Source organism: Columba livia, chromosome 7 (assembly GCF_036013475.1).
Source record: "Columba livia isolate bColLiv1 breed racing homer chromosome 7, bColLiv1.pat.W.v2, whole genome shotgun sequence".
Lineage (NCBI taxonomy): Eukaryota > Metazoa > Chordata > Aves > Columbiformes > Columbidae > Columba > Columba livia.
The window spans coordinates 16,771,823-16,795,183 of record NC_088608.1 but is presented as its reverse complement, the minus strand read 5'-3'; the positions used below and the strand labels follow the sequence as shown (position 1 = coordinate 16,795,183).

General features: G+C 59.2%; 1 protein-coding gene across 2 annotated transcripts; it reads right to left on the bottom strand.

The window, feature by feature from the left end:
* Positions 1-9,572: 9,572 nt before the first annotated feature.
* Positions 9,573-22,630, bottom strand: WNT6 (Wnt family member 6). Of its 2 annotated transcripts, none has more exons than XM_021290625.2 (4): positions 22,270-22,630; positions 13,859-14,074; positions 10,747-11,048; positions 9,573-10,269 (listed from the first exon to the last, which is right to left on the bottom strand). In XM_021290625.2, exons 1-4 carry the CDS (start codon positions 22,613-22,615, stop codon positions 9,808-9,810), a joined length of 1,326 nt encoding a protein of 441 aa, XP_021146300.2. In that variant the 5' UTR covers positions 22,616-22,630; the 3' UTR covers positions 9,573-9,807. The 2 variants fall into 2 exon arrangements, with proteins under 2 accessions (XP_021146300.2, XP_005498647.1); XM_005498590.2 differs by having other exon boundaries at positions 13,859-14,079; positions 22,270-22,590.
* Positions 22,631-23,361: the final 731 nt, after the last annotated feature.

The window sequence follows — 23,361 nt, the reverse complement described above, 5'->3', positions numbered from 1 at the left end:
GTCCCGACACGTCCAGACAGGAGCCCGCGGGGGAAGGACGGGGCAGAGGGTGGCAGCGGGGCGGGGAGCCGGCGTGTCGCACGCAGCCTGCCGGGGAGGGAGCGGGCGGCGGGAGGGAGAGCGCCGGCCCGGGGGGAGCGGGCACGGCCGGCGGGGGAGTGGGCGCGGGGAGCAGGGGGGTGCGCGGCGTGGGGTGGGCACGTCTTGGGGGAGTGCGCACGGGGAGCAGGGGGTTGAGGGAGTGAGCACGACGTGGGGAGTGTGCACAGGGAGTAGGGGAAGTGTGCACGGTGCCGAGTAAGTGTGCACAACCTGGAGAAGTGTGTGGTGGGTGTGCACAGCGTGGAGGAGCATGCACGGGGAGTAGGGTAAGTGTGCATGGCGTGGGATGAGTGTCTGCGGCACGGGAATTGAGTGGGGGGGGCTGAGAGTAACGTGTCATGGGGGCAAGTGTGCCCAGTGTGGGGAACTGTGTGGGGTGTGAGGCAGATGTGTAAGGAGTGGGAAAATATTCATGGGGCGTGGGATTGTACAGTGTGTGAGAGTGTGTACAGGGCATGGGACAAGGTACTGTGGGCATGGTGTGAGTGTGCACAACACAGGTAAGTGTGCATGTCACAGGATAACTATACACAAGGTGTGAGTGAATGTGCACAGCATGAGTGTGCTCAAAGTGTGGGTGGTTGCACAGGGAGTGAGGTGATTGTGCACGGCATGAGTGAGTGTGCACAGCATACGTGAGTGTGGGGGACTGCGCAACGCTCAGTGAGTATGCACTGCATGGGCAAGTGTGCATGTCAGGGGTGAGTGCATGCATCAGGTGTGGGGGGAGTGTGTGTGCAGTATGGGTAAGCATGGACATTTTGAACTGAGTGTGCTTGGGACATAGGGTGAATGCACAGGATGTAGGATGAGTGTGTATGGCATGGGTAAGTGTGCACGGGGTATGGAGAGTGTGCATGGTGTGGGATGTGTGTGGAGTGAGTGTGCATGCTGAGACTAAATACATGAGGCGTGGAGTGAGCGTACACGGGGAGGGGGATGTGTGTAGTGTGGGATACATGGGGAGCATGAGGAGTGGGGATGAGTGTGCCCATGGTGGGAGGTGTGCACAGGATGTTGGGGGTGCACAGGTCTATCAGAATATGTGCATGGGGACTGGGGGTGCCTGACACAAGCTAGGGGTTTGCAGGAGGGTGTCTGCGCAGGTGTGAGGCATGTGGGCACCTGGCTGTGTGCATGGGGGTGTAAGCATGAATGGCACATGCTGGGGAGTGACCCTGTGGGCACAGAGCATGGCCATGTACAGCCCATGAAGGCAGCAGGCCCTTTTTGGGCCCCCTCAGCACAGTGCTGGGGCCAGAAAAGCAGCACTGCAAGGCTCCTCCTTTGGAGGAGCTCTGGCTGTGGCTCTGTCTTCCCTCGATGGGGCTACTTAGCACTCCGTGCCTCAGTTTCCCCATGAGCCCTCCTGGGCTGGGCACCTAAGTTGTGCCTGTCTCCTTGGGACCATTATGCCAACACTCAGATACCCTTTTCCCTCCTGGGGTCCATCTGGGCAGGGGCTCTCCCATCTGAGAGTTGTGCAGTGGCCTTGCAGGCTGTCCCTGTGTCCTGCTACTGCTCTCTTGGGGACAGGAGGTTGGCCCTGGGAAAGCTTGGGGTAATTCAGTGAACACCATCTGCTTCAATGCAGCCCATTCCTGGACGTGGGGACACTTGGTGTCCCCTGAGTTTGGATTCCCATGCTTAGGCTACAGGGTCTCCTCTTGGGTGCTGGTGGCTGGGGAGTGGCAGGCAGTGCCCCCACAGCTTGCCAGTGTCCCCAGCCACCATGGCCCACGCCACACTGGTATCCACGCCGTAAACAGCCAGGCAGCAGCTGGCAAAGCACTCTTCCCCCCCGGCGGGCACCACGCGTCTCCGCACCGGCACAGCAGCACTGGCGGAGGCTGCCAGCACCACTTGCGTGTCAGCTCCTGTTTGCACTGGGGAGGAAAATGCGTTTCCTTTGGGAAATGAGTTGCAATCTGGGGTTGGGCCCAAAGGCTATGCTGTGCCCCCTGGGAACTCTGGTTGCACGGAAGTAGCATACTCGCTGACGTCCCTTTTGCAGTCCTGGGGATGCTGGCTGTTCTTTTGCCCCTGGCTCCACTCCAGAGCTGTGGGCAGGTGGGAGAACTGGCATGGGGCTGGCACCTACCCTGCAACTTCCCTGCCCACATGGCTTGCCAGGAGGAGGGTTGCAGACCCCTTATGTCACTGAGTACACAGAGAGGTCCCTTGCACAGCATCCCCTCAGCATCACTGCTCCCATAGCTGCTGCCCTCCTGAATCCCCCCAGCATCCAGCAGGCAACATGGGACACCCCACAGGAGTTTGGTAATGATGTCGGGACCCACCCCAGCCACCCTGTCACCATAGGATGCTTGTGCCCTTGCTGCAGACTTTGGCTGATGGGAGGTGCAGTGTTAGGGCTGGGCAGAGAACACCAGTGGACCTGGAGGCATGATACTCACTGGACTCTGATGTAGGGGCCACTGCTCCTGCCCTCCCCACCTCCTCCCACCAAGACCTGGGTCCTGTGCTCCGTTTCCTCTCTGCACCCTGGCACAGGTTGGCTGGACCCCCTTTGGCAGGCAGAAGGGAGACAGGGGAGCAGCCCACTCTGCCAAGCAGCACCCTGTCTCAGGTGTCCCCAGCAGGTACTCACCACCCCCTGCTTTCTCAGGCCACTTCAGGGCTTACACGCAGGCAAGTGCTGCCCTTGGCCTGGTGCTCTGGTGGCTCCTTTTTGGGATCCCCTGGCAAGAGCAGGGCTCCTTCCCACTAGAAGGACACTCCTGCAGCTCTGGGGACCCTGACACCCAGGCTCCGAGACCTCAGATGTTCGTGTGTTCTTTAGAATCCTGCACACAAATAAATGCCAAGGCAAATCAGAAGGGAAATGCTTTCATCCTCCTCCAGCCCGTAATGACATAATCACTTCCAAGAGCGAGTGTCTCACTTGCACACTCCTGCTGACTTGAGGAGGAGGCTGCGTCCCACCGTCTCAGCACTCGCAGCAAGGGCAGGCAGGGAGGGACCTGTTTCCTCATGTCCCAGCAATGTCTTGGGGCTGAAGAAGAGCCAGGTGAGCCCTTTGCTTGAGCCTTTCTTCTGCGTCACACCAGCAAAGCCCGTAAGCACAAGATTAAGCATCTGTTGCGGCTCAGGGAACTGGGAGCCTATGGGACAGGATCTGGCCCCTCTGAGCAGGGCTGGGTGCTGGCAGGCAGGGCTGGCTGAGGATCCATCCTTCTTCCTTTCCATCCTCCCCTCCATTCTGCTATCCCTCTGTCCTTCCAACCATCTCTTTCTGTCCCTCCATCCCTCTTGCCATCCCCCCATCTCTACACACCACAGCCTCCTGCCCAGCACCCAGGCTGCCTGCACTTTCCCTGCTCCTTTTCCCTTCCATCAAGCAGGAGCAAGTTTTGTCAGCACCTCACACTACAGGCTTCACACCACAACAATTGTGGATGCCTCTTCTGTTGTCATCTCCATCAGGACCCCTTTCCAACACGTCTCCACACAGCCCGTGGCTCACTGGTTCTGTTCCCCTTACACCTCATGGCAAGTGCCCTCCTTTAGCCCCTTCTGCATTGGGATAACCAACCTACAAGCCCTGTGCCCTGGACAATCATGGAACAGTTTTCATAGGCACTAGATGGTCTCTGGCATCTCCTTGAAGCAGTGGGTCATCTCTCTGGGGCTTTGGGTTGTCCAAGAATGACCCTCTAGATGCCCGTGTCAGGGAAAGGTGGGTGTTGAGATCTTGGTGCTGCATCATTCTGCTCTCACTTGATTTTATGGACTAGCTGCAGGCCCACGGATGGGACTGGGGGACAGCATAGGGAGACAACCTGCCTGTACCAGCTGAGCACAGTCCTGGCCCTGCCACAGCCTTGGAGGGGGCTGATGGCCCCTGGGACCACCAGGTCAAGCCAGTCTGTGCAGGATAGGGCAGCTCTGCCAACACAAAGTGGGGGTGAAGGAGTGCAGGGGGAAGCTCTTGGCCACCCAGAGCATGGTGGAGTGAGAGGATAGGCAGAGATACAGAAGCACCAGGACACAGACCCAGTCTGATGCTACCAGGACCTGAAGGCCAGAGAGGAAGAATGCTGGGAGCTGCGTGGCTTGCAGTCTATGCCAGGGCATGCAATCCAGTCGGGAGGAGGAAGAAGTTCACTGGGAGCCCATTCAGCCAGCCACGCACCCAGCCTTTGCTGTCCTGCACCGTGGCTCTCCTCAGTCCTCTACCCAGCAGCACCCATGGGACTGGAGCAACGACCGTGTGAGTCAGGGCTGGGTGTGGGGTCAGCGCGACCCTGCCTTTTGCACCGGTGTTAGTCACCGTGCCAAGCTGCCCCAGCCCGGCAGCCCTGGAGCCCCCAGCATTGCTGCCCTCTCGCTGGTTCACACCCTGCAACCTGCCCGAGTCTGCTCACTGTGACTCAGGAGCCAACCACACGGCCACCTGGCCGGCCCATCCAGTCCTCCTGGCTGCCCGGGGCTGGGGCGCTGGCAGGGCCCGGGGCAGCGGGTGCACGCCAGCCCCAGCACTAGTGCTCAGCCACGTTGCCCCTCACATCAGGGCAGAGAGGCAGGATTCGGCTGCCTCTGGCTGTCCCAGGAGCATCTCGGCAGTGAGGCAGAGCTCCCCTCCTCATCCTCCTCTTGGCACCTGACACTGGGTGCCACAGTGGCAGCAGGTTGCAGGCAAGGGGTTGAAGCCCCACTACAGGTACCACCCCACGGGAGCCTTGAATGCTGGGGCTGATGCAGGCCCCCACCCTCGCTGCCTCCCCAAACCACAGAGACTGGCCATGCAGGGGGACAGTCTGTGGCAGAGCAGCCTCCATGCCGTTTTGGGTGCTGGTATGACCAGAATGGGGGACCCCAGCCCTTATACCGTCCCTGGCAAGGAGAGTGCATCCCCAAAGGGTCAAGCCACCTGCTTGGACTCACCAAGTGTGTCAGTGTGGCACCATCCCAGGCACCTCTCCTCTGCGGGGAGGGATGCACAGCCCCGGGGATGGCTGGAGGCTGCTGGTACCCATGCAGGGAGCCGCCTCAGCAGCCCCTTCTTCCACAGCTCCCCATTCTGGGGAGATGGAGGATTACAGAGCCCTCACATTTGCAGGCAGCGACCCCAAACAGCACATCTGGGGGTCCCTTGTGCACCCTATCTCCTGCCCATTGAAGGCTCATGCACACTGTCTGCACCCTGGATTGGGTGCTCTGTGTCCCAGCACATCCACTCGCCTGGGTGCTTGGAGATGCTGCAGCAGGGCTGGTCTGGACAACCCCCCAAGCACCCCATCTGCCCCTGGCCAGACCCAGCATACACCAGAGTGTCCTGGGAACAGGGCAGAATGTGGAGCAGCAGGCTGGGGTGGGTCAGCAGAGCCCTGACGGTGGGCAGGGATGAGCTTGACCCTCCTGGGCAGGTCAAGGTGGCTGCATGGGTGACATCTGTCACTGGGAACTGGAGGGGGGACAGAGGAGGCCAGCTGCAGGCAGCTCTGCGGAGAAGCAGCAGAGCTTGGGGAGAGAGGGTTAGAGGCTCCTGGGTGAGCAAGGCTGGGAGGCAGGAGCCCTGGCTGGGACCCAGTTCTGCCAGCCGGGCAGCCCTCTGCTCAGCACCCAGCAACAAGCAGGCAGAGGGACCACCACCACGAGAAAGGGGTTTGTTGGAGGTTTCAGGTGCTGCTATCCAAGCCTTCCCTTGGCTGAGCTGTTATCTGAGTTTCTCAGCCTCCCCTTCATAGGCCTATATCTGCATGACTCCAAACCTTCCTTAAAAGCTTGGGTTTTTTTGTCAAAAACATTCTATTTTTGGTCTCAGTCCAGAGGGTTTTATTTTTCAAGTTTGATTTAATTATCTGTCCAGCTGTTCTCAACTTGGGCAATTGAAGGGAGAATCATGTTCTTCCCATTTACAAAAAAAAAAAAAAAAGCCATTAAAAAAAAAAAGCAGAGGTTTGACATTCTTTCTTTCTTTTTTTTTTTTTTTTTTTTTTAAACCAAAATATTGTAAACTTCCTTTTTTTCCCTTGGGAAGATCCTGCAAGTTTTGCAATGTAAACTGCCCAGAATCGGGGATCTGGGCTACACACGCACATGTACAACTACATCCCCCAACTACACCTACACATGGCACTCACATGGCCACCCTTGTGCACCCCTGGTGTACACCAGCCCCTCAGAGCTGGGTTCTGTCTCAGCACTGCCTGCAAGAGCATAGGACTGAGAGTTTAGGGGGAGAATGGGCATCCATACATACTCACATGCACACTCCCGTGCACTTTCTCCTAATTCAATCACATGCACACGCATGTGCATACCCTCCTCTGCACACAAGTGCCCATGTACAGCTCCCCAAATACAGCCGCCCGCACACCCCCAGGAACCTCCACGAACCCCCGTGCACACCGACGTTCGTGCAGCCTCATGCACAACCCCCATGCCCATCCCTATACACCCCCCCCCCCCATATCCTCCTATACAACCCCATGGAAACTCTCTGGGCAGCCCCATGCCCTCCCATGAACACCCCATACACTGCTGCCCATGCACTTTCCCCTGACCTCCCCCTCCCCGGACACGGCCAAGCCCTCCCCCATACCATAACCCCCCCCGCAGCCTCCCCATGTTCCCCATGCACCCCTCTATTCCCCCCCCCCGCATCCCCACGCACCCTTCCCATGCCCCCCCGGACACTCCCGTCGTGCCGTGCCGCGGCTCCCCCTGGCGGCCGCCCGGTGCCTCGCCGGCCGCCCCGTCCCGCATCCCAAGTTGCCACGGCGACGGCGGGGATGCTGCCACCCTCCCGGGCTGGGAGCTGCGGCCTCTTGAGGGGGCTCAGGGGGTTCCTAGAAGTCTGGAGAGCTGAGAGACTTCTAGGAAGCTGGGGGGGTCCCAGGGCACTGCTGGGGACCTGGGGGGTTGCTGGGGGATGAGGGGCTCCTGGGGACCGCTGGGGGCTTCTAGGAGTCTGGAATGGGGTCCTAGTGGATGAGGAGCTCTTGGGGAGCGCCTGAAGAGCTGGGGGCACTGCTAGGAGGCTGGGAGGTACTGCTAGTGGGGCCTGCTGGGTGTTCAGGCCCCTCCAGCCCATCAGGCCAGGTCCAGCCCCTGCCTAGCTACTGACTGGCATCACACACCTGTGCCAGGACCTCTTGCCCTGGCATCCCCCACTCCCCAGTTAGGTGCGGGGATGCTTGGAGATATCCTGGGGATGAGAGGAGTCATCTCACAGTCAGTGTCCGTGTATCTCTCTCCAAGTGACAGTCTCTTGTCACTTCCCCGACTGCATTTTCCAGCCTCTTCCCCTTCCACATTTTTGTCTTTTGTAGTCTCCGGCCTTCAGGAGCTGTAATTTGGGTCGAACAGCCATTGAATCCCTTACAAGAGCTACCTGCCTTTCCCAGGTTTTACCCATAATCCAGATCTTCAGAGCCATGTCCTTGTAGCAAGCAGCATGAAAGCAGTCCATTATGGGGAAACTGAGGCAGATTCCAGAAAAGGAGATTGCTGAAGATCAGAGCTGGGATGGATCCAAGAAACACGGCTCCCAGCCCCAGGCTCAACCTCTGCACTCTGAGAGAACCAGAACACCCCAGTATAACTGGCCTCAGCCTGAGATGGCTCAGAGGGAGAGCACGTGTAACCCAGAGGTTCACATTATCTGTCTGAACTGAACTCCCCTGATAAGTAGCCCAGGGCTTGAGGGATGCTCCAGTGTTTCTAAAACAAAGGGAACTGCTCAGCCTATGAAATGTGTCCCCACATCTCCCAGCACACAGACCTTGCACCTCTGCAGGTCCCCTCTTGCAGGGCCCTCCTGTACCCACACATGTCCCCCCATTCCAGACACACCTGCACAAACACGGTAAGGTACGTGCAAACAATCATGCTCGCACACGGGCACATATGAGGTCAGTGTCACCAGCACACACACGCTGGCAATTTGCCCTATATTCACTGACATGCATGAAGACACAGGGGCAACCCACAAAGGGCTCACATGCACAGCAATGCATGTGCACACAAACTCACATGCAGACGTATGGCTGTGAACACGCATAGACATGTTACCTGCGTGTGCACACATGCACATGAAGCTGCTTGTGTGCACAGGTACCTTCACCTGCACCCACCCAGCCCTGCTCACACCCACCCTTGTGTTCCCATGGGTGGGTGCATGGCCTAGAGTTCCAGGGAGCCACATGTACCTCCCCCCTCCCAGTGCCACTCTGAGCAAGCCAGGAGGGAACTTCCAGCTGCAAAGCTGCAGCTGACAGATTTAGAGGCTCCCGCCCCAGTGCTCACTGGGCCAAGTTAATGGTTCACCAGCACCCTGCTTCGCCTGCCCATCACTGCTAGCAGCCTAGGGCAGGTGAGGAGGGACCGGCTGCTGTCATCACCCCGTTGCAGCTCCCCTGGCCTTGCCATGTGCCCAGCACTGCCAGCTCTGCTCCCGCCTGGCAGTACCCCACGTGCCCTTGGCTGAGAGCCCCAATAGCACTTTTACAGAGGAGTGGGAGGGCAAAGCCCCCATGTCCCGTGTTGCTACAGTGTGGAGGGCAGGCGCAAGAGCGTGGACGTCTCTGCCCAGGCTCTGGCTCTGCTGGCATCCCTCAAGGGCTCCTCTGCACAGCATGGCATTGCCAGATGAGCGGGCACTGCACACACATGTTCCCCTCTGCAGTTACCTCAACTCCCGTGCTGGGGAAGCTGGAGAAACCAGTTCCCATGGTCTCCTTGCAGCATGGGAGGGTCCCCCTCAGAGACCCCTGGAGCCTCTGGAGCAGAGGGATAGCAGCCTGCCCTGCTGGGCAGCCAGGTTGCTCCTCACCCTGTGTTTGCCCACACGAGGCAGAGGCTGATCAGGTTACGGATTCATGCCTGGCACCGTGCAGGCCAGGTGAGGCTGCACGTGGCTCGTGGCATGCCAAGGAAATACCTCGCATGCCACCAAGCCAGGAGTGCCAGCACAGTGCAGGGCTTCTCTGTGCCAGGTGGGGACTGCAGCAAAGGTGGCTGAAGACAAAGTGAAAAGAATAGAGAACACTTCAAGAAAGTCACAGCCCATCACCATGGAGTCAGGGCAGCAAGCCATTCCTCCTGCATGAGGGTTGAGCAGAGGGAACCATGGACTGCCAGTCACTGTAAATATCCCAGGTCAGGTGGTGGTAGGATACAAACTGGCATCTCCAAGTGATGGTGGCCATGGATGATGGGAGGAGAGCACCTAGCCAGCCTGGAGGCTGCAGAGCAGGACAGTAGAGCACTCGCCCACATTCCCACTCATCTCCTGGCTCTACAACCACAGAGAAAAGCAAAGAGTGGATGAAAAATGAGCTGGGCTCTGCCACGGATCCCCATGCAATCAGCACAAACAGGAGGATGGGAGGACTCTGGCTGATCATGGGACTCATAGCCCAGGTGGAACGGCTCTCTGACCAGCTCCTTCCCAATACAGTAGTCAGCACTTCCCAGCCCTCCCCAGGAAGCGCTGCGGCACACCAGCTTTAAATAGCTTTATTAGTGGAAGCCCTGTGCCCACATCCCCCACCATGAGGGCCATGGGGATGCCAGGTAGCCCCATGCTGTCCCACAGGTAAGCCAGAAGTCCCTGGAGCTCAGAGCTGGACTCACCCCCACCGTCCCTGCCACTGGCTCAGCCTGTCTTTGTCCCAGGGGGCCACATCATGAGCCTGGGAGTGGCCCCTGAAATTGTCCTCACCCGATCCCAGGCCGTCAGATGCAGAGGCTGAGCTCCTGACGGACGGAGCACTTGCGGCACTGTACCACACAGCACCAGTGGAAGCGGCAAAGGCAGTTCTCCTCCAGTACCACCGTCTCGTCCCGGTGCCCTCGCCCACAGCACAGCAGGTCACACCCGCTCGTGTCCATGGCTGTGCTGTTGCAGACACGGCCTCGGGTGCCCAGCGAACCCGTCTTACGGTTAGCTGAGCAGAAATCAGGCGAGTCAGCAGAATAGATGAGGTCCTGCTTGTCAGGTGGTTTGATGTTGTCACCAACTGGGATGAGGGTTTTCCCATCGTTGCCCCCCATCACCTTGAAAGCCCCGTTGAAGCGCTCGAGCAGGCGGTCCCCCACCTCACGAAAATGGGGCATCTTCCGCCAGCAGGTCCGCAGGGTGCAGGAGCCCGACAGCCCATGGCATTTGCACTCTGTCCTCATGTAGCTGCGCACTGCCTGGGGAAGAGACAGCGGCGCTCATGCCCCAGTCCCCTGCCTCCCCGCCCAGTTGGAACCCTGCCTCTTGGTGCTGCCCTGGACCAGGGCAGGGTGCTTGGAGGGCTACAAGGGGATCCAAAGCACCTGCAAAGGTCTCCTGAAAGATATAGGTCCATAGAATCATAGAATCGTTTGTGTTGGAAGGGACCTTCAAAGGTCGTCTAGTTCAACCCCTGCAATAAGCAGAGACATCTTCAACTAGATCAGGTTGCTCAGAGTCCCATCCAGCCTGGCCTTAGATGTTTCAAGGGATGGGACTCTATAAATCTGGAGTGTCTGATGGCTTGCATATATGGAAATAAAAACTTGCAAAAAAAATGAAAAAGATAAGGTACACGGCTTGCGGGAGGTGAAGGTGGAGGGTTGATCTGGGTAGGGCCGTGGGAGGGTGATTCTTGCAGAGGGCAAGGAGGGCAGGGAGAGCAGAGTCCTTACCAAACGTCCGGCTTCATTGTTGTGCAGGTCGATGAGAGCCCGGATGTCATTTTTGCCTTTCTTGCTCTTGGCATCCATGAACTGCTGGGACTTCTCATAGCCGAACTGCACATCATCCCCGCAGCCCCCCCACTCCCAGGCAGTGCCCTCAGTGCCCGGACCCGCCGTGGGTGAGGGGGGAGCCCGGCTCCGTGTCAGCTCACAGCCGCACTGCAGCAGCTCGCCCATGCTGCAGGCCTGCGTGATGGCGTGGCTCACCCCGGCTGCCGTGATGGCATACACGAAGGCTGTCTCCCGGATATCTGCAGGGGAACAGCCAGGGCCAGGGTGTGAGGTCAGCTCTGGCAAACGCTCTGCAAGTGGACCATCCTCCCGCCAGCACTCCATGGGTGCTCGGACCTCTCCTTCTCCCTCATCCTCTGTACTTGGTGCTGTTCCCTGGGCGAAGCACCCAGAGTAGGCTGCCTGGGGCAGAAGCTGTCTCCTGCCTCCCCTGCAAGGATGGGTGCTGCCTCATAGGAAAGATAGGAAGCTGGGGAGCAGTCGGGGGCCCTGGGTGTGGCATCCACAGCTTCCTCACACCACCCTGCAATGTCCCTCCAAGCTGTAAAAATTCCATCCCCAGCTGCAAGCTGGCATCCAGAGAGGACAAAAGTTCTGCGAGGGACACCACAAGTGCCACTCACCCCTCTAACAGATGGCAGCAATGAAGCCATGCTGCCCACACTCCCCCTGTACCCACTTTGCCACAGGGCGCTGCCTGTTCACCTCTCTCCGCCGACACAGCCTCCACCCTGCAAGATTATTTATTATTAGTATTTGCTCCTGTCTCTCTCTGCTCCGGGACACGAATTCCAAGCATCCTTCCCCTGCCCAGACCTGCCGCTCGCAGCCGCAGCCAGCGGGGGATTCTGGCAATGGGGGCGCGGCACCCTGCTCAGGGGGCTCCCGTGCTCCCCCTGTGCCAGGCAAACTCCTGCCCACCCAAATGACAGGGCAGGGCTGGCCCAGGGTGTTAACACATAGTGGGTACCTGGGGATAGAAGGGACGGTGTGTTTTGGGGGATGACCCATCCCTCCGTCTGCACCACTCGGACTTGGGGGCGCTGCAGGAAGAGGGTCTCCTGGGCACCTCCTCCGTTAGTAGCCCCTCCACAAGCCCACACAGTACTTGATTCCCACTGGTGCTGGCGGGAACTGAGCACACCCGTGCCCTAACAGTGGTGCCACTGCAGAGGCAGGTGTCCTCTGGCCCTCCTGACCCGCTGAGCCACAGGACCACCTGCCTGCTCCTAACAGGGGCTGGCAGGGCCCTTAGCGGACAGCCTGCAGCTGGCAGAGGTCACCGTGCCACCTGCCAGTTGGGGACTCAGGGGGTGACACTCCTCTGACAGCTCGTCCAGACACGTGGCTGCCCGCAGGCCAGCCTGCCCTGGCACGCAGCGCCTGGCACAGGCAGTGGGGAGGGAAGCGGGGACAGCCACAACTGCACCAGGAAGGCCACAGCCGGGAACCGGAGCTCACTGCAGAATCCTTGAAAAGAGGCAACTGCTGGATGGGACAGACCCATCTGCTGGCAGCTGGGAACCCCAAAAATGCTGGGATGATTTATGCAGTCCCTACAGGCTTAGAGGGAGGCTGATGCCTCCTGGCACCTCTCAGTGCAGGGCAATATCTCTGCTTCTGATACCCACAATGCAGCCCTGGGGACCTCCATGCCTCTAGCTGTGGTGTCCCATGTCTTCAGAGTGCCAGGTGCTCCCAAATGCATCATTGTCCCCAGGACATTTCTCATCTTCACCACTCCAGCAGTGAAGCTGGGCCAAACAGAGTGTGGTGGTTCCTCCAACATCTCTATGCCTACTGCGCCTGCATCTCCTCCAACCTAGGCTTCCCCTGGGCATCCAGTAACTCACCCACCAGCATCACCCATTTGCCACCTGGTCTGGCCCTGGCATCCTGGCACCACGCGAGCCTAGAGCCCTGTCTGGCACAGCTCACACCTGCCTCGCTGCCAGGTTGTTGTGAAAACAGATGACTCCAGAGGCAGGAGTGACCCACATGTGCCCTGGCTCTCTGCCCCTCGACTGACTACACCTCCCTGTGTTGGGGGTAACCCACACCCTCAAATCAGATTCTTAAAAGAGCCTACCTCCTTGTCAGGGATCAGTGTCTCTGTTGGGGCCCCAGCTCTGCCCCACACTGGTACCCACAGTAACAGGGGCACTCTGTCCTTGACAGTGATCCCAGGGATCCCACCTTGACTCGCCTGCAAGGCCCAAGGGCATACCTGCTCTGCCTTGGCCCGATGGATGCACCAGCAGGAGATGTGATGGCCAAGGAGACCAAGGCTCATTCCAGCATCTTCATCCACCCCAGCACAGGGACCAACGTGGCAACAGAGGCAAGACTAAACTCACCACACACTAAGTGGCCCTACCAGCCCAAGGTGCTTCGAGCATCCCCCAATTCTGTATTCAGCCCCCAGCCTCTCTCCCTTGGGACCATGGCAGGGGCTTTCCCAACCCTTACAGAACCATGGGTGCCCCCTCGCTCTGCCTCTGCCCTGGGCTGGGCTTGGACCACTGTATCCACCTGGCTGGGACCTGCCCATCCCTCTCTGTCACCCTGTCCCTGTGTCTTGGGGTGACATCTGAGTGCCCACCCAGGGATGCAGGGATGGGGGCAAGCACTCCTTTCCTCTGCTCCCTGCAGGATCAGGAGGAGGGATCTGCAGGGCACCCATGGGGCGAGGGGCAGCTCCCAGCAGCTGCCTGCTGCCTTCCACCCAGGCCCCTTCCCCCAGCACAGCCCGGAGTCCTGGGGGAGCAGTAAATCACTGCCAGACGAGGGTGCATTCTTGGGCTCTGTGAAGCCCCGCACTGTCTGGGAGCATCGGTAATTGCTTCATTACAACACGGGGAGACATGTCCCAGCAGTAAAACCTCAGTATGACTGCACTGGGGAGCACTGAGCAACCGCCTGCACGCGCACACACACACACACAGAGGCTTGCCCGCCCAGACTCTGCTCCAGGAGTCCTGGGGAGGTGCATGACCAGGCAGCTGGAGGCTTTTTGGGAGAAGGGAAGTGGAGGAAGTGCTGGCCTTACCCTGCTGCAGGATCTTGCCGAAGTACTTGCTGTGGCTGGTGCAGTTCCAGCGGCGGAAGCGGAATTGGTACTGGCACTCCCGGACCCCCAGCTTGGTGCCCTTGGCCACCTCCTGCACAATCTCCGGTTCCAGCTGGCACAGCTCCGCCTGCTTCCCCGCCAACCGCTTCGTCTTGCGGCAGATGCTGTTGGGGTCCATGACCAGGGGGCTCCCCACTGCCCTGCAGGAGGGACAACAAGCAGAACAAAACCAGCACCCAAGCCAGGGTGGGGGCAGGGTGGCACAACCAGTCCTGCACTCAGAGATGGAGTGGGGCCGTGGTGCAGTGCCAGCTCAGCACGGAGCCTGGGTGACAAGGGGACAGGGAGAGGTATGCAGGGAGAGCAGGGTGAAAGGTATGGGTAGCACCTACATGCCAGCACCCAGGGGACACCTTGTCCTGCCCAGACAGGAATGGGGGAGATCTCCAGCTGCAGGGCTCACTGGAGAATGCTGATATGTGCCACTCCATACCCCAAAGCCCTTGGGGACATCCCTTGGGGTGATGGCGGTGTCTCCAATGGGAGGTGACAGAGATGCTGTGCTGCTCAGCTCCTGCTCTTTGCACCTGGCACTGACCCAGCACAGCCCTGGCACAATGATGTGACCAATGCCCAGTGCAGCTGTGGCTCAGGGAGTCCCATGGGCACAGCAGGGAGCCCAGACAGCAGTCTTGCTGCTCCTTCCCATCTCCAGGGGGACTCACAGCTTTACCCCGTGGGAGATGAGCCGAGTGACCTTGCCAGTGATAAAGCTCCTTGGCTGCTGTCCAGACTCCCATGCTCACCTCCCTCTCCCCAGGCACGGGCCCCGGGGGGAGTAGAGCCATGGGTGGGCACGTGCAGGCAAGGAAGGGGTGCAGGTGGCATCACCAGCCCTACCGATGCCAGCATGGGAGGTCAAGTCTCAGCTCAAGTCAGAGGCGGCTCCTCCTTGCCAGCAGAGCTGGAAGGAGGTGCCTGGTTCTCCAGGCTGGGAAGCAAACCCTGAGTTCAATGTTGCACTACCTGGTGTGCCGCTGGATACAGAAACTCCTGTACTTTCCCCACACATTTTGCCTGCAGTGCCCTCCGTGGCACAGCTTGTGCAGCTGCACAGCCCGCTGGTGCTGTGCCCCATGCCAGGATGGGTGATGCTCCAGCTCCGCCGCGGGCAATGCTGGAGCCACAGCAGGCAGAGTGCAGGCATGCTGTGCTGACAGTCTCCTGCCCACACTGCCCGTCCCACAGCACAGAGACTGCATAGCCACGGGCCACCTGAATTTAGCACAACCCAAACACAGCCCCATTCAGCCCCACCCCACCTCCAGCACCTCTCCTGTGGGGTCAGAGCTCATCCTGCTCGATAACATGGTTTTCCTGGCTGTGAATGCCCACAGGACACCAGGGCTGGACTCAGCATCCCCCAGCACTTGGGATGCCCCATGACTGTGGGGCCACGTCCCCTGGGGAGCAGTACCCAGGTGGCCCATGCTGCTGGCAGCCCCTCTTGCTGGGGAGCACCAGCTGTGCTGCAGCTTCCAAACCCAGACCTTTATAGTCTGGCCAAGCCCCAGGGGCTCAAAAATCACAAGCTGAATCTCGGTGTTTAACTATGTTCTGGATTTCCTTTTCACTCTCACGCAGCTGGGGGGCTGTGTTCGGGACACAAAGTTGCAGGACTTCACTTGCCATCCTGCCCCCGGTGCACACCCTTTCTGACCCTCTTGTTTGATGCTCAAGGTCCTGCCAGGGTCTCCCTGCTCCATGTCAGGCTCCCAGGCTGCCCACGTCTCCTGCCCACCAAACTCCAGCTGGGTTTCAGGAGGACGTGCCCTCTCACACAGTCTGGAAAAGGAGCCTCTATGCTTTGTCTGGAGACTTAAAGGGTTAAACAGCTCAACTAAGCGCACAGCCTGGAAAGGTGACCTCCAACAGGGAAACTGAGGCAAGTGCACACTGCTGCTGGGGAGAACCTGTCTCCCTTTGCTCCCTGTAACTTGGTTTCCCTTTGCTGTGTGATGCACAGGTACCTCTGCAAAGGGATGGTGCAGCTGGGGAAGCATTGTGGAGCTGCAGCTGGGCTGGCATAGGTCCCCCATCAATGGGGAAAGTGAGACCCATGGGAAAAGCCACCAGTGAGCCTGTTCAGCCCCATCCCACGATCACCACATGGGGATTAAATCCTCCATACCAGGCTCTGAGCTCGTCCTCCTTGGGGACCATGGGCTCCCAATATCCCCAACGGGACAACAGGGATTTGGCTGCCTGCTCTGGCGGGGTGGGGAAGAAGGGGAGCTGGGACTTTCATTAAGAGATGACTCTTTGTACTCATATAAAAACGATGCGCCAGCCCCCCAGGGCCATCAGATCAAATGCTGAACTGCAGCTCACCCCAGCCCGCTGGATCAGGCCAGGAAGAAGCACTCAGCCCCGCGGGGCTGGGGGGCGGTGGGGGGTTCACCACCACTATGAGGGTCCCCACTCATGGCCCGGGTGGTGGCGAAGCCGGCGGGAGCACACAGGAGCTCCCTGGCCATGCTGAGGCATGGGGTGGGCTGCCTAAGTCCAGTGCGATATTAATTTCCGCTGGGCTTCGCTCTCTGGCACAGGGAGGCTGTCGGGAGCCCGAGAGCTGTTTTGCTTTGGATGGGTTGGAGCTGGGGGGGGGACGGGGGGTAGACAAGGGCAAGAAAAATGCTGCCAAACTGCTACCGCTTTGGCAAGGGCTCCGGCGCGGGGCCCAGATCTGCCTGAGCTTGTCCTGCTCCAAGGCCTCCCGCATCTACAATTAAGGTGCCCCACCTCTGCCGCTGGGCACTCCTCCCCCTGCCCTGGTGAAGGAACCAGGTCGCCAGCCCAGCTCCCCTCAACCTGCCCGGGGCATCCCGGCCCCCTGTCACCTCCCTCCTGGCAGCCCCCAGTGAGGCTTGGCGCCCCAGCAGCATCCCTCCTGCCTGCTGCCAAAACTGCCACCACATCTCTGTCATCTCACCCCAAAAGGAGATGAAATGATGAGCCATGCTTTCATCCCTGATTCCCAGCACCCCTTTGCAAAGGAAACAACTGCCATTGTTGAAAGGGGAAACTGAGGCATGGAAGAGGAGCTGCAATATGCTGCCAACCTGCTGCTGTCACCCCTTCAGCTGCCACAGCCACAGCCTGAGCCCAGTCCTGGTGACACACAGGAAACAGGAGTCACTGGGGCTTCTGATGCAACCCCTGTTCTCTGGATGGTGTCCTCACTGCAATAGAGCCAGGGGCTCCCAGAAGCCATAATCACCAGCTTTTCCCATTCAACTCATGGTCATGGAGCCTTCAGTATCTCCCAGTCTGTTTTCCAGCTAAAATCATACACCAAGAAGCCTGGCGCCATCTTGCCTTGGACATGGGGATGGCGTGGAGCAGGGCTTCTCCTGGCCCTTGCCAGCAGACCTTGATTGAGGGGAGACAGTGAAACCCTGGGGGAGAGCAGTGGTTGTGCCATGCCAGGACTGCACCCACTGAGTACTGCTGCCTGAGCATTCCCTTGTGACACAGGGACCCCGCTGTGTGGTAGCAAGGGGATGGCTTGCCTCACATCCATGTCTCCATCCCAGCCCCCGGATGCCTTCAGGAAGGGGAAGCAGGGCGCCAGGGTACCTGACCCATCATTGCGAGCCCACAGGCACTTCTCTGCCTGCTCAGAGAGGTGACAGCCACAGGATGCCAGCCCTGGAGATATGAGCTCCATCCCTGCAGGAAGAGGTCACCATGCATCCCAACCAATGTGTCACAGTCGGTGACAGCACTTTAAGGAAATCAGACCTGGCAAGAGCCCATCTCTTTTCAAGCTGTGCAAACAGGGTGAGGGGGACACACACATGAATTTCCATTCATCCATCTTTCCCTTCAACCCATGCAGGTGTGCAGCAGGTACCCGGCCCCTCACCTGGGGCAATGCGTGGGTGCTGCCACTAACCAGGGTAGCCGGGTGTGGAAAGCAGAGCAGGAGACGTATGGCAGGGCTGAGTAAGCAGCAAGTCACTGCCTGGAGGGGCACAGCTGGGACTCAGCTGCTGAGCAGCACTGGGGGCACCAAGGGAGAAGGAAATGCCATGGGATGGGGAGAGCAAAGGGACGCCGTTCCCTGCCCTCCTCCTCAGCAAGGACAGGATGCAAAAAGCTGGGATGCCATCCAAAGGAAAGAGGCTTTGGTGTGGCATGGTGTCAACTCATGGAGCTGCAGGGTCACTTTGAGGTCGGGCACACACGGGCAGGAGCTGCCCAGGCTTGTGCTGCAGGTACCAGGAAGGATGGAGGGAGCATGTGCCCACAGACAGGTGGTCCTGAAGCTATATCCAAGTCCTTGAGTGGCTGGGAAGAGAAGGGGTCCGACCACCCATGGTCACTGTGTTCTTCCTCCGGGCGCTGGTGAAGGTTGGAGCTGGGGTGGCACAAGGGCTAAGCTATCAGATGCCCAAATGTGGGTGCCAGATGTGATGGCAGGAGCCTGCATGTCCTGAGTGAATATCAGGGTGTGCCCAGCTCTGCCCAGCACCCTCCTGTACAAGGAGGATTTGGAGGGGTCAAGTCTCTGATGCAAAGCCCAGCCATGTCGTCCAGCTCAAGACACATGTAAGGCAGGGCTGGGCAGCCTGGGCAACACCGTGGGAGAGTGGAGGTGACCAGGAGCAGGGACGAGGGATGGCATGGCAGAAAGCTCAGTTGTCTTTAGGGGAGGACACAAGTAGCCCAATTCTGGAGCTGCTGCCGTCTCAAAGAGTTCAAGGGAAATATTTTCCCTTTGAACGCCCAGCCGGTCAGTGGCTGCCCCAGAAGGAGCACAGGGGGATGCCACCAGGCAGGGACTCCCACTTTGCTGCTCACACGGCACCACTCCAGGGGGAAGGGCATGCCCAGGATGGCTGGGCAACCCAGTCTTCCGGGCACCGTGGGGGACCGCAGGCTGTGGGGTGGCAGGTATGGGTCAGCAGGCCCAGGGAGTGACTCACGATGCTCACCCCAAGGCACACAGGCAGGGCCCTACAACCCAGCAGCCTGCCCTTACAGGCTTTGCACAGTGCAGGTGCTGGTCAGCATTGCAGAGGAGAAGGGCAGTCCACAGGAGCATAAAACCCACCCACGAGTGTGTGGCTTTGGGTGGGTGCAAGGCCAGAACCCCCTCAAGCAAGGATGCAGCCATGGGTGCTTTTGGATGGTTCCTCATTCCTCTCATGGCTCCTCTGAAGGAGCCCCATGAAAACCTGGAGATGCACCACCCGTATACATGCATGGGAAAGGGACACAGGGCAGGTGTTTGTCACTCCAGGCCCCCTCAGACCCACAGCTGGAGTGGAGCACATCTCACGCGAGATGGTTTTCCCCATTGCTCTCTCTTTCACCTCCCAACTGCTCTTGGCCGTGCCCATGGAGAGCCAATGGGTATTGGAGCACTGAGGAAGCCTGGCTTTGCCCACCCCCATCCCCACAGTGCCAGCATCCCTGTGAGTACAACCCAAACACAAACCTGCTCAACTGAAGTCCTGCCCTGAACCAGCCTGGGACTCCTGAGACACCAAGTTTGCCCACCTCATATGCCTGCAGCCTCCACGCCAGCCCAGGAGCCCCAGGTGGTCCCTACCTGTCCTCCTCAGCTGTTGCATAAGGAGACAGGTGAGAACGTTGAACAGATGATGAGAGGAGAGAGAGCTAGTGGGAACAATGGGAGCCTGTTCCCTCTAGTCTGGCACTAACTGAAGTACTGGTATCACCTGAATGGCACATCTTCCCCATTGGCACTGACCAGAGCTGGCTCCTCTCTGCCATGGAAAGGTCCATGTGTCTGCCTCTCCCCCTGTCCCTCTGCCTCTTCTCAAACACAGGGGCACAGGGAATATAGGACAAAAGTGACTTTAACTTCAGTGAGCCCTCTGAGGACATCCCACCACAATGAGAATGCTCATTTTCAGGCTTTGATCTTGTCAGCAGGATGTCACTTCTCAGACATCACACCCAAACCTTTCTCTGTAGATGCAGCCGTCCGCTGGGATCCCAGTGTCACCTCCTGGGAGTGTCTGAGTCTGGCTGCATGTCAGGGTTGGGGATAGTGCCCAACCCTGCTCTGCTGCACCTCACTGTGCCACTCTCACAATTTGCTTTGTTACCAGCATGGGAAAAAAATGCCTCAGACAGGCAGCCCCTGCATCCCCTCTACTGTACAGCCAATGCATCCAGGGATGGCATGGGTGTAAAGACCTTCCTTTCCTACCTGGGGAAACATCCCCCTTGGCTAAGCACCCGCAGGTGCCCAGAGATGCACACACAAAGGCATGCCACCAAGGTCTCTAGGCATCAGTGACAGGGACAGCAAGGAACAGGTCTACCAATACCACCAGCCCTGGGACTTCCAGGAGTCCAGGCACAACACATGGCTGCACCCTGAACCCCTACTCACCAAAAGCAAAACCCACAGACACCAATGCTACCCAGACCTGGGAGAGGGGATGGGTACCAGGAGCTTTCATGTGGAAAGATGCCCATCTTGAGCTGGCTCGAAGGGCTGGGCAGTGCCCAGACCCCTCTACCCGGCACGGGAAGATCTCCCTGGAAATGAGGGATGATCTCAGCCAAGGGCCATAGATCCCAGGCTCTGGAGGAAGCAGTTAGTGGGTCAGCCAGCTCCTCCAGTGCCCCATCCCAGGAAGCCCAGCATGTCCATTTGGTGGCCTCATCCACACATCACCTCCTCCCGGCTCTCTGGCTCCAGGCTCTTGAGCGAAGCAAAGTGCACACTGGTGATTCCCCTGTGGCCACTCAGCTGCCTGCTGCATTTGGCCATGCTGTGTGCAGCTGGATTATTGTTCTTAAATTAAAAGTTTCTTTTCTTCTTTTTTAAAAGAATTAAAAACAAGTTTGACCCCTTGCCCTCCTGTGCCAAATCCTGTTAATCTCCCCAAGCCGGCACTGCCAGTGCATGCGTGGTATGGTCACGGCACCAGCAGGACCCAGGCTCTCTGGTGAAACATAGCTCTGAGCAGCCAGGGTGGGGGGCAGTAGTACTCCAGCACCCTGCCCTTGCTGGTCCTGTCTGCATGCTCCCAAACTGAAGGCAAAGCAAGGTCCTGCTTCACCACTGCTCACTCCAGCCATGGGCAGCGTGGCACCGAACTCCTTGGAGCTGGGGCACTGGGCATGAGCATGGGGGTGAGGGGCCCATTGGGTGGTTACTGATGAGGATGGGGCAGAAAAGTGGGGAGAGCTGAAGGAACAGATGTATGCGCAGGGCAGCAGTATGAGAATTAACCAGGGAAAAAACAGCAAGGTCGACCATGCAGTGGGAGAGTACAGCTATCCTAATGTGTGTGGTGGGGAGCAGGGAGACCCTCAGCACGTGCTCTGCTCCAGCCAGAGTTTGCCCTACCTCACCGTCCCTTCGTCTAGCAGAAAACCCAAGGCAAGCCCCTCTCAAACCCATGTTAACCCCTTTTCAGCAGGAAACATAGCACTTGGGTGCTAGGGACAAACTCTCAGCTGGTGTAAAATCAACTGTAATGGCACCATTTCTAACCACTAAGGCTCCCCACTTTTGCCTCACGCTCCTGGAGCCAGGGCTAGCAAAGCGGATGGAGCCACAGAATAAATCATTGGTGGGCAGGCAGGGGACCGGGAGGTGAAAGGCTTATGGAGAGCTTTATTTTAGGGGTCAAAAGAGTGTGACAATGTAGAGACGAATAGCCTCAGATAATGAATGATAGCCCGGACAGCACGCCGGGAAGCTGGAATCTAAGCACTTAAAACCGGATAAAGACAGGCTGGGTGAAATTCTTAATAGATTTAAATAGTTCATGTTTCGACAGATACCTGGGCTTTCCAAGGCTGGGTCCCAGCTCTGCGCCTGTAATGAATCCCCCACCCCCTCCAGTATCCTGCAAGGCACTGTCTCTGCCTTTGATGAAGGCACCATTACAAACAGGGGTTTTGTCCCTGCTGCATCCAGACCACCACTCAGGAGGGGACACTGTAGGGATCCTCGGGCTTTTAATTAAAGTTGACTTATTGGAAGGCTCCGGAGGCCCCTGCCCCCCTTTTCCTGCTCCACGGGCACACAACCCTCCCAGGCTGCAGGCTTGGGGTGCAAGGAGGCCGGCTGCAGCTCCCTCCACAGGACCTGGGTGCCCCATTCCCCCAGGGTCCCCCCAGCCTGCTGCCCCCAAAGCACTCATGTGCCTGAACCCCAACAGTGTGGGGGTGCCCCCAAGGTGAATCCACCTGGCCAGTGAGCAGTGGTTCCCACCCAAGGGGTGCCCTGAGTGTAGGGGACTCTGTCCCCAAGCTGGAGTGGGGGAACCACCCCCAAAGAGTGAGGGACCCTGCGCGCCCTCCTGGCACCCACCCTGGGATATCCTACTCACCACCAGAGCCCGATGATGTTGGCGGGGCAGAGGAGGATGAAGAAGAGCCCCAGCTGGGTCCGCGAGGAAGGCAGCATCCTGCCAGGGCTGAGGGGAGCGCCGAGCCCCCTCCGCGCCCCCCGCGGGGACCCGGGCAGCCGGGCTCGCAGCCGCCCCGAGGGTCCGGCCGGGACCCCGGCGGGTGGGTGCCCGCTGCCTCCCTCCGCCGGGCCGGGGCGGGCGGGCACCGCGGCCGGCGGGGCTGGGCTGGGCTGGGGCTGGGCTGGGCAGGCACCTCCGGGCGGCTGGAGCGCGGCGCGGAGGCTGCTCCGGAGAAGGAGGAGGAGGGACGGGGCTGCGAAAGCATCTGCCTTCGACAAGGAAACCGGAGCCCGGGGGGACGGACAGGGCGGGCCGGGCGGGGGGACTCCTGGGTGCCAAGCTCGGCTCCCGGCGCGCAGCCACGGCCACGGCGTCGGCACGGCCACGGCCACGGGCAGTGGGACGGTGGCCACAGCCTGCCCGGCCCCGTGTCCCACTGCCGTGCTTGGATGTGTACTCCTTTTCATGGGGTATGGCTGGCACAGCCCTGTCCCTCACAGTCCCGGGACCTGGCACAGCCCTGCCTGGCACAGCCCCACCTGGCACAGCCCTGCTCAGCCCTGCAACCCCTGGGGGACTCTGCCTGGCACAGCACTGCCTAGCTCTGCTCAAGGTCCTGGCACAGCCCTCCAAACCTGACCCAGCCTCAAGGTCCCACCTGGCACCTGCCCATTGGTCTCCTGCCCAACCTTGACACTACTGGCCAAACCTGGTGCCCCTTCATTGCCCTCCAGCAGAGCCTTTCCTGGCCCCTGTCCCTGTTCTGGGTCTGCCTGGTACAAGCCTGGCACTGTGGTGCTACCTGCTCTTGGACCAGTCTGTCTTGCCTGGAGACACTGAAAGAGTGATTCCCCCCCAAAAGTACCTCCCAACACTTGGCTTCAGTTCCTCTGGGGAGACATCCTTGGGGCAGTGGGACACACAGGTGGGTAACAGGAGCAAGCCCCAGGGGTAAAGAGACTGGAAGAAGAGTGCAGGGAGAACCGGCTTGTTTATGATAATCTCATCTCA